Here is a 14,691-nt window from a genome sequence, read left to right as displayed (position 1 = left end):
AGTGTCATTAAAAATTACAATACTTTCATTGAGGTGCAGAGAGCAAATCTGAGATAAATGTACTGCCATGCAGATGGGCCAGATAAGCTTATTTTAAAAAAAAATCTAGACTATATTTTTTCCTACTGATGGGAACAACTGTGGAAACAGCAGAGTACATTTCATTAATAAAGTGCAACGCAGGTCCCTGGATGATTACATCCTCAGCAGCTAGCTGGAATTTGGAAATAAAAATCAGTCAAAAACATTTTTGGTGTAGGTCACAAAGTATAAACAAGTATTCCACAACAGATTTTCCATCCTTTCTACATCCCAGATGTCATTAGCAGGAAACTATTTCAGCAAGGTCTGGATTATTATTCCAAAGCAGTACTTTTCTGTGGCCTTATCTATTCTAAGCAAGTAAACTACTTTATTTGGCTTCCTGTATTGCCTATAGCCATGAGGGACAAGAAGGGACTGTAGAAGAATGCAAAGACAGAGAGCAGTCTTGTGCCAGGGTAGGGGTGCTCCCGAGATGATCTCTTCCCTAAATCAGGTACCAGTTCAATGGCCTGAAGTAATACACAGCAACTCCTACTACTGAAAGCAAGCACAGAAGTTGCTATAAACTCATCTTCCCAAGGCTTTCACATGTTTTATTGTGCTTGTTATGTGTCATCTTTCCAAAAAAGATCTGTATGGCATATGTTCCACAAGAGATTGCAGTGCAAATTTATAGCTACAACTCAGTGAACTTCCTGAAAAAGTGAGAAAGTACAAGGAGTGGAAAAATACAGCATATAGTGGAAGAATACAGTGTACAAAGGGAGAACACTCTTAGGTAAGTCAAGAGAGAGCTATTTGGCACCCATAAAAATTCAGGTGGGGTAATAAGGGCCTCAATCTAGAAGGAAAATTCTTAATATGCTGAAACTTTACTTACATCTAACAGCAAGTGATCAAAAACCCTCGATCTCAACTGGGGGACCAAAACACATGTACACGTACAAACGGCACAAGAAGGTTAAATTTGAAAGACAATGCTCCTGGAACAGAAGACCACCTACAAGTCTTTGGCTTTTCCCAGTTTCTTATTCTTGAAATTCTTCTTATCTGGAAAGACCCTAATTATTTCAGTGGAAGAACAGTAACAGGGCTGATTTCTGGAGCCTAGGATTGACTTTTCATATGCTTTTCTTAATCTCAACAACTTTCATGGCATTCTATGGCTCTGTATGACTGAAGAGCATCACCCATCCTAGGGTTAAACTCCTCAAGCCTATCAAAAGAATAAATACTCTACCACCAACTCACCTGCTCAGGCAAAAAACAGATCTCTACAGCCACACCAGTATGGCCACAAATGTAGAAATTATTCATCAAACAGTAACCTATCTGTAGGAATGTCTTGGCAACTCTCTGACTCCCTTCATCACAAACAAGTTTATAGAAGAGTGCCATCAGCTTATCGTAAGTTTCACAAGAAACTTATCTGGACAATCTGAAACGTCACATTTCTTAGGCCCCTTTACAAAACATTTGGAGTTAATAAATCCACAGCCTTTGTTTCCTTGTCCTCCTAAAGAAGCCCAATGCACTGTACTTTCTCTTTCCATGAATGGCCAATTAAGACCTTTAGGAAGAGTCAGCATCACATGGAGTCAGTATGAAATTTAGAAAAAACCTCTATGTCCAAAGTTCCATGTTTGCCACCTATCCTAAGCAGTTCTGTCACGTGTTAGTGTTCATTATAAAAGCATAACAGCGTACGTAGAGTATTTCTCTCCTTGTGTAATGGAAGAGCTATAAAATCACCAGGAAGACTCCACGAATTGAGGGTACAGAAAACAGATTCACTAAGCAAGGTTTGTCAATTTTACAGAAGAGAAAACAAAGAAAATAAAATTCTGAGTGTTGTGGTTTAATGCCAGTCGGCAACTAAGCACCATGCAACCACTCACTCACCCTGCCCGCCAGAGGGATGGGGGAGAGAATCAGAAGAGCAAAAGTAAGAAAACTCGTGGGGTGAGATAAGAACAGTTTAATAATTGAAATAAAACAAAATAATAAGAAATTGTAATGAAAAGGAAAACAATGGGGGGGGATGGACGGACAAAACCCAAGAAAAAAAAACAAGTGATGCAACCACTCACCACTCGCCAACCAATGCCCAGCCAGTCCCCAAGCAGCGATCCCTGCCTCCGGCCAACTCCCCCCAGTTTCTATACTGAGCATGACGTCGTATGGTATGGAACAGCCCTTTGGGCAGTTTGGATCAACTCTCTTGGCTGTGCCCCTTCCCAGCTTCTTGTGCACCTGGCAGAGCATGGGAAGCTGAAAAGTCCTTGACCAGTGTAAACATTACTGAGCAACAACTAAAACATCAGTGTGTTATCAACATTATTCTCATACTAAATCCAAAACACAGCACTATACCAGCTACTGGGAAGAAAATTAACTCTATCCCAGCCGAAACCAGGACACTGAGTTACATTCATGAGCACTGCTTGCTATTAGAGATACCTCTTTAAAATTAAATTCTCATATTGAATGTTCCCTTTTTTGGGCCACTATTCAGCTGAGCACTTGAGTACATGTTTGGAGCCCATTTATGTGCATATGTCCCAATCACCTCCTTAAACACTCTGCTCAGCTAGAACTTGAGAAATCATTATGATGCTTCTTTTTTAGAGCGTCTGTTAACACATCACCAGTGACAAACAGCTATCAAACAGATACTCGACTATCTCAAAAGATGGAACAATCTTTAGAAGTAAAAGATCACTGAGAAGAATTCTCCCAAGCTGTCCTGCTCTTTTGTTGCATTTTCTCTTCTTTTTACAGACAAGCTTCACTTGCTTCCTGCAAGAAACAATAAAATATCATGGTGGTACATTACATTTCTTGAGTTGTCACCTATAAAAACGAGAGGCAGAGTCTGAAGTTTCTAAAAAGAACACTCATCATAAGCCTGCATCAGGAGCACTAAATAAAGATGACGGTCTGACGAAAGAATTGTTTGCATGAGTGCTAGGAACAGTTTGTCTTTCTCAGTCTTTAAGGTTTAGTAGAAGGAAAATATCCTGTCATAATCTTTGTTCTGTTCTTTTTAAGTCAGTGCATTGCCAGCTTTGCTCTATAAATTCAACAGGTATTTTACAGAACAGTTTCCATTAAATTTATAGTAGATTAATTTGTCAGCAATAAAACTGGCTGCATTTTTTCAGTTAAATAGTTCTCAACAATCTGTATTTTTCAATGACATATTGTTTTGCTTGGAAGGAAAAACACATTTATCTTAAGTATAACAAAAAAACCCAGCCACCTTCATTCTGCAAATTCAAAACCATTTTTTATCTCAAAACTATTGTAAAGCAAAAATATTTTGAAGATCAAAGCAGAAAGTGTTGTGGTTGACCTAAAGCAATTTCTTGGAATCTTGGTTTGAAAAACTATGATTAATTTTTTTTCTTACTCTAAATTTGGATAAAACAATTCAGAGCTGACACTGAATCACATAAAGGTAAAATACTTGGTTCCAGTCTGTAACAAGTTAAGCTGTGATCTAAAAAAAAAAATCTAAAAGTTGGAAAAAAAATAGCTTCAGGGCCTCTAGTTTCTGATTAGTAGATTGAAGCAAAAATCTATTTGTGGGGTTTTTTCCTTTTTTAAGAATTGTCTGAATTTCTAAAAATAAATAAAATTGTTAATTTTTTTTTTTCCAGGCTCCCCAGTCAAAGATTACATCAATACATGAATAACTGAGAAGTTTGGTCTGATGTTTTTTGGAAGCTGATTTCAACACTGTTCATGCCCAAGAAACTAGAAACACAAACACGGACTACTCTTAAAACACTATTTTTCATTCTTGCTGATGCAAGGCTTTTAATTCAAACAAACAAACAAAACCCTACTGCTTTTCCTGGAAGGCAGGCAGTCTACAGGAGGAAAAGAGGGAGGAAAAGAGGGAGGAAAAGAGGGAGGAAAAGAGGGAGGAAAAGAGGGAGGAAAAGAGGGACATTGCTAAAGGCATTTGCCTGAAACGCCAGATGAAGGACAGATTATTACTGTATCTTCAAATGCAAATTTTCTACATTCTCCTCAGAAACTGCCCCAACCTTTAGCTCTGCCTAATTATCCAGTGTCTCTTCCACCAACTCTGAGTTCTCTATCCTGCACACATGAATACATCCTCCATCCACTACTCATGCTATACAAACGTCTCCACATTTTTCCAGTCTGTTATTTTGCTTAAAATACTCTCTACAAATAGTGCCCTATATTGGGACACACGGACAGCCCCTAGAAATCATGACATAATTAGACTGGACACCAGATGAATGCTGAAAATGGGTATTTCAAGTCATACTGAAGGTAATATACTCCTGCTTAGACATATTTATATATAGTATAGCCAGATTGGAATTTATGAACTAGAAATGTTCCAAAGGAGATATGCAAAATATGACAACAATTCAATGTCAAGTTTTCACAGAAGAATAGAGCTGTAAGAGACTGAAAGCTCATCTGGTCTATATCCCTGCCCCAAGTCATCATTAACTACACTTAGATTATTCTTTATAGATACTTGCCCAAGCTCTTCTTAAAAACATACTATGATTAACACTCCATAATCTTCCTCCCATCATCCTTACTGTTAAGGAGTTTCTTTTCTAATATGACTCTTCCTCGCACTTGAAGCCCATTACCTTTGATACAGTCAACACAAAGGAGGAACAATTTACTCCCTTATTCCCTGAAACATCCTTCCAACAATAAAAATCACACTCCTTTGTAAACATTTCAGAACCATGGGAAATAACACAACAAATACTGCTATCACCTAGATGATACTGCATTGTACAGTAAACTCCTCCTTCTGTGGAAGGAGTTTACAAGGCACAGTCAGCACATGCATAAATATTTTGTGAAAAGCAGAATTCATTAAGCCAATTAAGGACTGTGAGCTGTGTGCACTTTCTCGCCACAATAACACCAGTTCTCCCATCACGTCATCACTGACCACATCTCTGTCCTTCATACCTTCCTTCAGAACATCTTCAGTTGTGTGTCACCCACCACCACCCCAAACCACCCTCCCTCACCCAAGATATCTAACAAAATATATCCCCAAGATATCTGGGGAAAAACAAAAACCTGAAGAACCCACAAAAGCATGTGCTGTGGCTGGTCCCAAAACATACGTAGGAACTGACTAAGCCGACACACGCATCTCCACTAAACAGAGCTCTCATTAGTTTGCACCCCCCTCTTCCTGTCTAGCCACCAATCTTCAAAAATATTGCAGGAATATAATTCATCATTTTAAGATCACAAGCAAGACAATAGCATTTATCCCCCACTTGAAAAATTTTCTCCAGAGCAGCTGGTTTGTCTGTTTTGTACCTTGGCTAGTGCAGATTTCTTGGCACTCAGAAGCAGCTCTGCCTTTATTTCCTCTATTCTTTGTTGGTCCTCTTCTTTCAAGTCTGACACAGATTCCTGAGATTGGCTGGCCAGTTTTAGCTTCACCCATGCTACACAAAGAACATAAAACAGAAAGCAGTTCCCTTTCCATTTTCTCACATCATGTATGATAACAGTTTTATAACTTAAAATCAAAACTTTGCATTTCTAGCTACCATGACTGAGGGAACAAAGACCACTATCAAATACCAGAGCTGACAGACTGACCAGGAATACAATTTAAAATGGGTCTTTTGAACATTTATTTGGAAAGATGGATCCAAGACCTGTTTCCTGGTTCTGTCATCTTTACAGTCCCAGACTCAGGTCAACACTCTTTCACATAATCCCTTCCCAAATTCTTAACTTAGCACATGCCTAATAGCTACGTGGAAAAAACACTTTCTCGTGTTAATGTTAGGCAAAAAAAGGTATCCAAACTGGAAAAGTCCAATTCTATCCCATTCTATCATACTACATGGGATGACTAAAAAACTTATCATTTAAGCCCTGTCCCATTACAGCTTGTCATTAATAATATAATATAAACACCTTTAAGATCAGGGGAACAGACTCAGATGAGATGACCTCAGAGGTCCTCTTACATCCCTACCCCTTCATTTCAAAGTAATCCCTTAAACATATACCTAAATAAAGATTTGCCATTCTAACACAAGACTTGATAAAATACAACTGAGACATTTTATTACCTCGTGCTTTCCTCTCCTCTTCATCCGCACTCTTCAGAATTTGTGTTGCATGTATCACAGGCGATCCATTTCTCAGAAGGTTTTTGACACAGGCAGCTAGCGAATCTCCACTGCTACTGTCATTGCTCTCTCGCATGCCTCCTGCTTTGCTTCCAGCTACACTAGCTTTAGACAACATGCTCTGGAAGCCTCCTGCGACATTAGTGACACTGCCTAGAGGCTCTGAGGAAGAAGGATTCCCTTCTTCCTCAGAGTTCTTCAAGTCTGAAGTACTTCCAGTGCTGACTTCACTACTTCCATTGCTTTGTGCAAGACCCACAAAACCAGGTTGATTTCTGTCTGTAGTTACACTGCTACAGCCTTCTGGCTCAGACCTTCCTACAGATTTTCCTGTCCTGAACTCTTTGGTCATTTCCTTCATCATCTCTTCACTATTGCGTAAATTGACATCAAAAGAATTTTCCCATCTTAAATTACATGTGTTATTCAGAGGCTTTATTACTGACCCCTCTTCTTGCATACTTCTTCGGGTTGCCATCTGATCCCATGACAGCACCTTCTGAAACTGAGGGACACTGACTTTCACTAACCTGGAATCTTCGGGGCCATCCTCCTTTCTAATCAGCACTGGGGAAGACTCACCAGTTTCTCTAGAAGAGGCAGTGGAAAAGAAAGGATCATACCACCTGCCAGCTATAGCCTCTGCTTCTGCCAAAAGCTTATGTATTTCTTGCAACGCACCAGATCCAATCAAAGAATCACTTTCTTGACCCTCATTTCTCTTACTACCTACACTTGAAGTTTGTGATCCTCTGTCAACTCCCATTTCATTTTTAACTCCAGCCAAAGAACTGGCAGTCCATCTCTGCGGGCTGCTATTCACATCTTTTGACTCATTTTTAGCTAGCAGATCCTGAACACTTTTTGCAAGAAGCATGGGACCCTCTCTATCAGAATGGCAGTCAGGTGAAACAGTCTGCAGCTGCTGGTTTGGTTCAGCTAGTTTGGAGACAGCTGAACACTCTGCCTCCCGTTGTGTGGAAAGCGGAGCAGTTATCTCCAGTTGGTGGCATGACATACTGCGCTGACTCACTGGTTTGTCTCCAAAAGATCTTGAGAAGTGGGGAGAGAGTTCGCGAGGTGACAGAATATCAGAGCCAACTTCTGAATTCATTGGTATAGACATACTGAGAGTGGAAGTGCCGGAGTTAAAACTTGTTTGTGTAATTTCAACTGCTGACAGCAATTGACCTACAAAGAAACAGAAGATTCATGAAGTTTGGGGCTCCAGAAAACAGCTGTATCAGTAAAAACTACTTTTTCTTGTACTAGAAGGCTTGTAAAGGGAGGGAAGAATTCAAACACTGGAAAACATTTAGAAAACTGTTTTTAGAATGAAACTTGAACTAAGACTTCTGTGAGAATTGTCTACTAAAAGAAATCTCTTAGACCACTTTGGATATATATCAAAGAAACTACAGAACTTGACTTAAATAACTTGCTTTTAAATAAATGCTTAGACTAGATTTTAAATGAATGTTCTTAGATAAATGATGTAGTGGTGCTTGAATGTCCAAATGAACACTTGGATTACAAAAGTATCCCCGCAAGAAACAGAAAGGCTGTGGGGCAGTATTTCCAAAATATCCGTTTGGAAAAAGGCAAAGGACACACTATGGATAAGCTTGTTTTCCACTGCTGGTTAGAAAGGTCCAAAAGCAGACAAGATGCACTTTTAGCATTTGGATATATAACACTTAATTGCTTAAAAAAGAAAAAAAAAAAGCCAAACTTAAGTGCAAACGCTGTTCTTAAATCCATGTGGGCAGGTACACACAACAGTGAAGAGTCAGGTCCCAAGTATGCCTGCCAACAGCTATTTTATTTGTTTCAAATGCAATTTTGTTTCATGGCCCAACCACTGATATTTTCAAATACACTAAGCAGTCCAGAGCCCAGTTGAATAGTATGTCTATTGAGGACAACTCTGCCCCTGTACCGACTGTCAAGTTGTTTCAGTTGCCAAGTCTCCCACAATGCTTAAAGAAGGAAAAAATAATAAAAGAAAATAAGAAGAGATGCATTTAATCACTTCTGGTTAGAAAGACAGGTCAGTGCAGGATTCTTGAAGTCACAGATATTCAAAGGTACAAAGATATTCAGATAGGCAGGTACTTGTGAAGAGCCTTCAGATCTGCTCTTCCCCACTGGGTACAAGATGCAAATGCCAAAGCAGAATATGCTAAGGAAAATACACATTTGAAGTAGTTGCAATGCACATTTTCACATTTTAATGACACACTATATGGGCATGCCACTGAGGAACATCTTAACCCTAACTGAGCACACTCTGTTCTTCACATAGAAATGACTCAACACTTGTTAAGGTCGTATTGATTTTTTTTTTATGTTGAGATGGATGGATTTATGAACCAATCTGGTCAGTTATAAAATGCATATGATGTTTTGTCACACTGAACACACCAAGAAGTCTCAGAAAGAAAGAGAAACCAAGACTTATTTCTCTCACAGGAAGAAAAAGTCTGGTAACCCTTCTTTAACCTTCAGACACAAAACATCTCCTTCTTAAGAACTCTTGTAAAAATAGAAATAAAGAAAAAAAAAGATAAAATGCCACTGAAATGGCTAGAAGATGCCACATAGCCATGACTCCTTAGTGAGAAGGCACGTTTTCATAGGTTTTAATGCTTACTTTTCCAATGCCAAATATCTCACATTTCAGATGGGAGAAGATCAACCCATATGAATGAAACAGAGCATCATCACATGAGAAGAAACACACTTCACACTACCAGGACAAGAGCAACCTCACAGGTCAATCTGAAGTTCTGTGTTCTCTAAGGCTTGCACAACACAAGGTCTTCCTTCCCCATACCTTGTGGCTGTGGAGCGGTCCTCGTCAGCGTGTCAGTGGAGTCCTTCAGCGTTCTAAGCTCTGAAGGGGAAAATTCAACTTCCCTGATCGGTCCTCGGGGTACAAACGGCGACAATATAGTTCCAGGTGACTGATCAATGCCAAGGTTGCGAAGATATAGCTGGCAAAAGAAGAAATAAGTTACACGTATGGCACTCTTACAGAATGCAAATGGATTCTGAAGTTGCATGTTTTCTGCATCACCTTAAACTCAAACAACTTGTTTTAAAACAACTTAAGCCTCAGTCATGTTCAACTCGCACTAACACTTCACCCAAAACACTAAAGCAGTCACATATGAGACAACATCTCCAGCTTATTCTATTCTTCAGACCATGAGTGACAAGCTTTTTTTCTAGCTAGTAGGACTAGGCCTACATAACAAGCACCTCACAAGCCACGTGCAGCCCAGCAGAACAACCGACATATCCTGCAATCTATTCCTCATTTGATTTATGTTTGGCAGCAATTCAGAAATAAGTTGCAAGAACTGTTCTGGTGGTGATGGCTTGTGCTTGCGCTCACCAACAGTTTTTTCCTGGTGCCTTCCTGGTACCTTTCCTTCATCACGTGCCAAAGATTGCAACTGGTAGTAGCCTGCTACCACCAAACCAGTGCCCAGCCCTTTCCACAGGATCCAGAAACGATAGAAAAGGTCAGCAAAGAAGAGGCCACATATCTTGTTCTTGTGACAACAGCCAACTGCTTGGAGTCTTTTCACTCAAATGCATGCTCTGTACACCACATGAGCAAGAAGTCTGATACTTCAGAGGAGATTGGTAAGCTTCAACCTCACCTGTTTAAAATGACATTTGCCAGCTGGAAGAACACAAAGGTTCGGTTTAAAAACCTTTTTCTCACCAAATGATTGCTACACAGAAAACATTATCAGACTCTGAAATTCAAGTTAGGCAGCAGGAAAGTTCCTCACTGCTCAGGACAAGTTCAATATGGGCTAGTCTTCAAGGCAAATAGTTGGGAACCCTTTTGTCAAAGCTGGTTAAAAAACATCATGGAACAGCTTTTGTGACGTTGCTGTTGGGAATAAACTTGTGCTAGCCAAGGGGTAGAATTACTTTCTGCTGTTGATAGTTTTATGAAGAATCACAGGTAGTCTAATACATAATTGCCCATCTACTCAGTGGCCTAGCATGCAATGAACAGATTTCAGCAGTACCTCAAAAACTCCCTGGCTATGAAACCATTTCTGGATACAATCTAGTGCACTAGTTTAAGTCTATAAAACGTAGGCTACTCAAGTGTACAAATTCTGTGTACAACCAAGACTTAGTTTTACTAGCGCTGCTAAAGCAATAACCCCTTCTTAGTAAAGACAGCATAACATGCACGTCTTTCCCTTTTCCATAAGTACAGAACAAATACACACAAGCACTATTTGTATACCACACATATATATAAATTGCTATCCAAGTATAAATTCATCAACATAAAACAAAGCAGTTAGTTTACAGAAGCCAAACAAAAATCATACTCAAAACCTAAAACTCTGCGATATACTAGATAAAAATGTAATGAGGATGAGACCAACTCTCTCTGTGCAACTCCTGGAGACTGTCAATTCAGACACATACAACATCATTCCTTGTATTAACACATTTTGAAAGCTGGAGGAGTCTCATGGAGGTAAGAGCCTACCAAAGGCTGTCTAGGATCTCCTGAGACAGTAATTTCTTCCCTTTAAACAGAGCATCTAAGTTTACATACAGACATTATATGCAGGGAAAAAAAAAAACCCACAAACACAAAATTGGCCTTGACTTAATCACCTGTAGGGGCAAGTTAATTTCAACTCATCTATACTATGTCATAAACTAGGCAACAAAATGAAATAAATTACCTTATAGATCTTAGCCAACTCTATTTCCTATGATTTTATTATAAACCTGCATATTAATAGCCATATATGTGACCTAATCTCCTTTACCTTGTCAGTGATTTATGAGAACACAATTCCTCAGAACTAGGGATGGAGAACATGCCTAATTATAGTCATAAAAAAAAGAGGAGGTAACAGACAACCTTTACATCTCATGAATTTCATTTAAAAATATCCTCCCTACAATATTTATATTTGTTTCAACATGTATTTGCAGAGACAACTCAAAGAAGAGTGCTTCTAAAACACAGTTCCAAAGACCTAATGATTATAGGAGTCATCTTGTGAGAGGAACAGCCACTTACTCAGAAGATAATTACATGTTTATCATTAACATAAATCTGCATTTAATTTTCTCTAACACTTGACAGCTATTAGTATAGTTAACATGGCTGCCACAATCTGCCCTCCATTCTCACCAACCATCCTAAAATGGGGAAGGGAGGAAAGGAATCTGCATTAGCCAAATAAGATATAAAGGAGGAAAGGTATGCAGAGGCTTCGAACATCCTTTATGAGCAATATACAAAGAATCAAGAATTTATCCCTTAGATACTGGAACAAAGTGAACAAGCAGAAACAGTATTTATAGGAAAAAAAGCAATTTGATTTGCCAAGGAGTTCTGTGTTGGTTTTGCTATTATTGCAGATCCGTGGGTGTGTGAAGTTCATCTCTCTCTTCTGCAGCCTAGCATTTCCTTAGTCAGCAGTTGAGTCTCAACCTCATGTTTGGATAATTATAACCTGATCTTTTGAAAGAATCTGGAAGATCAGAAATGGCTTATCAATGCTCTGCTAAAAGAGCTACAATCAATTTATTTACAAGTCTTTTATCAAACAGATTTCACTTTTTATCACTAACACTATGTCCTGTTCTTACGTCCTTTATGTTCCACCACCATCAGCCACCAATCTTTACATTTCTCTTGCATTCTGTTACCGTGATACTATCATCTATACCTGGAAAAAACAAAAAAATCTTTTGCATATCCAATCCTTTCTTTGCCCACGTTAAATATTACCTAAAAGTTCTCTCTTTCACTTCTGTATTTAAGATAAGCTGAAGTCATATCATGAATGAAATTCACCAGTAGCACAGACCAGTGTAAAACCACTTAATTTAGTCTGTAGTGATGTAGGCCCTACCACAATCTCCTAAAAGAACAGTGGGGGGGGGGAGGGATAACTCTGAAACCAGAGTTTAAAATTAGAATCAGTTATAAAGAGTCCTTTAAGATTTTTTTAGGCTTACATAAAACACACATTTGCTAGTATTTCTAGAAGAATAACTATCGCATGGCAGATTCCCAACATGGCTGGGTATCGGAAACAATAAGCATGCTAGTGTCTCGTTCCTGTGATACCTTCTGCACTTCTGTCCTACTCATTCTATGACAGCCGAGTGTACTCGGATCTCTTCATAATCAAAAGGTAAATAAGAGTTACAAATTTTTGTTAGAAACTAACTTACTGGGATCCTTTCTTCAATATTAAGCTCTTCTTTCACTGGAGTTTCCAAAGAAGTTGCTCCAACAGGGATGAAGTTATCATCTTTTCCACTGGTGAAGAAGTGCCTGGAAACCACTGAAGAGCACCCTGCAGAGCCCAAGCCCCCCTGGCTACTTTCCCCAGAACTAACAGGAAGATTCAAACTATCTGGGGAAATATCACCATAATTGTCCATGCTGACACGGCCAGTAGGAATACCTAGGTTGTGAGACTGTCTATGATTTTCAAGAGCATCACAATTCTTATGGTCATCAGTCGGAGTGTTTCCATCCTCTCTGAGGAGCTGAGCAAGTCCTTCACTGGAAACAAAAACATTTGGGTCTGAACTCTGTCCTGTACTATTACCTTCTGCATCTTCACCACTAGATCCAGAAACAATCTCAGCTGTAACCTTGTGTATCATGGAGCCTCCTAAACTATTTTCAGACACTCCTAAAACATTAATTTTTTCTTCTAGAGGCTGCACTGCCTCTGTTGAGTTTGCTGGTGGAATAACTTCAACCAAGGACATGTTCCTACTGGAAACATTTACTGCATTGTCAGACTGAGATCTAGTAAGAGGGTGGACAAGCAGTAAGTTTTTATTATGAAAACGCAAACTTCCCAGGGAACCTGTCTCTCTAGAGGAAGAAGCAACATAATCTTTGGGGTCTCTACTGCTTTTTTGTATTGATAAAATATTGTTTGAAGAACTGGCAATTGCACTGTAGGCTTTTCTTCTAGGAGAAACTCCACCGGGGTCACATGAGGTCACTGCATCAGATACCTCCTCTGGCTGGCTCACGTTCCAAGCCCCTACCTTCTCCATGAAACTAAGCGATGGGAGAGACTGAATTCTTCCAGTGTGGGGATATTTCAATTTTAAGGACTCAAAATGTTCGTGGTTTTCTTTCTGAGCACATTGGAGTGAATGTTGCTTCTCAACAGATACAGGTGTACTGGCAGATGAGTTCCCCGAAGTTTCCTCGTTTAAGCATGAAGGAGAGGCCTGAATATCCGATTTGATCACAAGGACACCAGGTTCTTCTGCCTTAGCATTTTTCTTTAGAAGTATCCCTGGAGTAGACTGATAGCTTGGACGAGCGAAGTGTACAGAGAATGAGCCATCACCTACAAGATTAAAGGAAGGGGAAATGCCTGTAACTTTATGTCCCCTTTCTATGGAAAAATCTGAAATAGTTAATTCACTCCGGCTTACTCCAGGTTCTACTTCCACTGGGGCATCGTCACTGCATGAAGAAGGAGCTTCCACATCAGTCACAACTAGTTGTTTAGGTGCACAATCACTAGTGCTTGTCACAGTAGGGATAAACTCCTCTTTCTCAAATCTCAGTGCAGGAGGTAGTTGTTTCTGATGATGATCTAGGAAAGCTCCCTGGCGTTCCTCAGCAACAGCCACAAACTTCAAGCTTTCAGAGCCATTTAAATCCACTCCATGTTCCTTCGACATTCCTTCATCTGTTTCAGAATTCTTTACAGAAAGAACATCCTGTGCATCTGAATTTTTACAATTGTCTTTCCTCAAATCATCAGATAAATTATTAGACAAATCAAGCTCAGGAACCTTCTTTTCTTTCTCCAGCTGCCTCATGCACCCTTCTGACTCACTCTCAGTCATTTTTACCTTTTCCTTTTGCATCTCTCTTTCCCTTTTTTCTGAATTCTTAGTCAGTGCTGTTTTACAAGAGGAGTTTTCTGAAGATGAGAACTCATCATGCCTCAATAACCCTTTTTCTTTCTCTGAAAGCTCAAAAACAGTAGCTGGTACGTTTCTGTCGCGGGAGAAACGTTCGTCTTTCACACACGTACTACAGGTCTGCTTTGCAAGAGAAGCTTCCATTTGGTTCAGTCTACTTGCCTTGGTTAGCATCACCTTTGAAGTGGAGTTTGCTAAATTGTCACTTGTTTGGGGAATCAATGCCTTCTCATTAGCATCATTTTTACAGTCTTCACTTGCCTCCTTGTTCACAAGTAGCTGTCCAGAAAAAGAGGTTTGCCGAGGCAAACAACCACTACAACTGGCATCGCAGGGTTCCACATGTCCGAACAGAAGAGGATGCTGGGACAAAGTAAAGCAGTCACTGGGTGCACCAGAGGGAGATTCTGCGTCTGTCAGTGGCACAGCTTCACGGATGTGCGAAGGCGCTGAACACTCCTCAGACACACCAGAAACATCAGGGACTCCTCTATAG

The 14,691-nt window shown here is 39.7% G+C and overlaps 1 protein-coding gene across 7 annotated transcripts in view; it reads right to left on the bottom strand.

Moving 5' to 3' along the window:
* The window catches only part of ALMS1 (ALMS1 centrosome and basal body associated protein), a 72,586-nt gene that overhangs the window by 30,244 nt on the left and 27,651 nt on the right, over nucleotides 1-14,691 (bottom strand). For all 7 annotated transcript variants that reach the window (XM_072861665.1, XM_072861666.1, XM_072861669.1 and 4 more), the window contains exons 5-8: nucleotides 12,462-14,685; nucleotides 9,055-9,214; nucleotides 6,159-7,409; nucleotides 5,389-5,519 (exon numbers count right to left, since the gene is read on the bottom strand). In XM_072861665.1, the coding sequence (XP_072717766.1) occupies nucleotides 5,389-5,519; nucleotides 6,159-7,409; nucleotides 9,055-9,214; nucleotides 12,462-14,685 (3,766 nt within the window). The remainder of the gene's footprint in view (nucleotides 1-5,388; nucleotides 5,520-6,158; nucleotides 7,410-9,054; nucleotides 9,215-12,461; nucleotides 14,686-14,691) is intronic.

This window comes from Ciconia boyciana, chromosome 5 (assembly GCF_034638445.1).
Source record: "Ciconia boyciana chromosome 5, ASM3463844v1, whole genome shotgun sequence".
Taxonomy (NCBI): domain Eukaryota; kingdom Metazoa; phylum Chordata; class Aves; order Ciconiiformes; family Ciconiidae; genus Ciconia; species Ciconia boyciana.
Note: the sequence above shows the minus strand (reverse complement) of the source record. Positions and strands in the feature narration are given on the sequence as shown.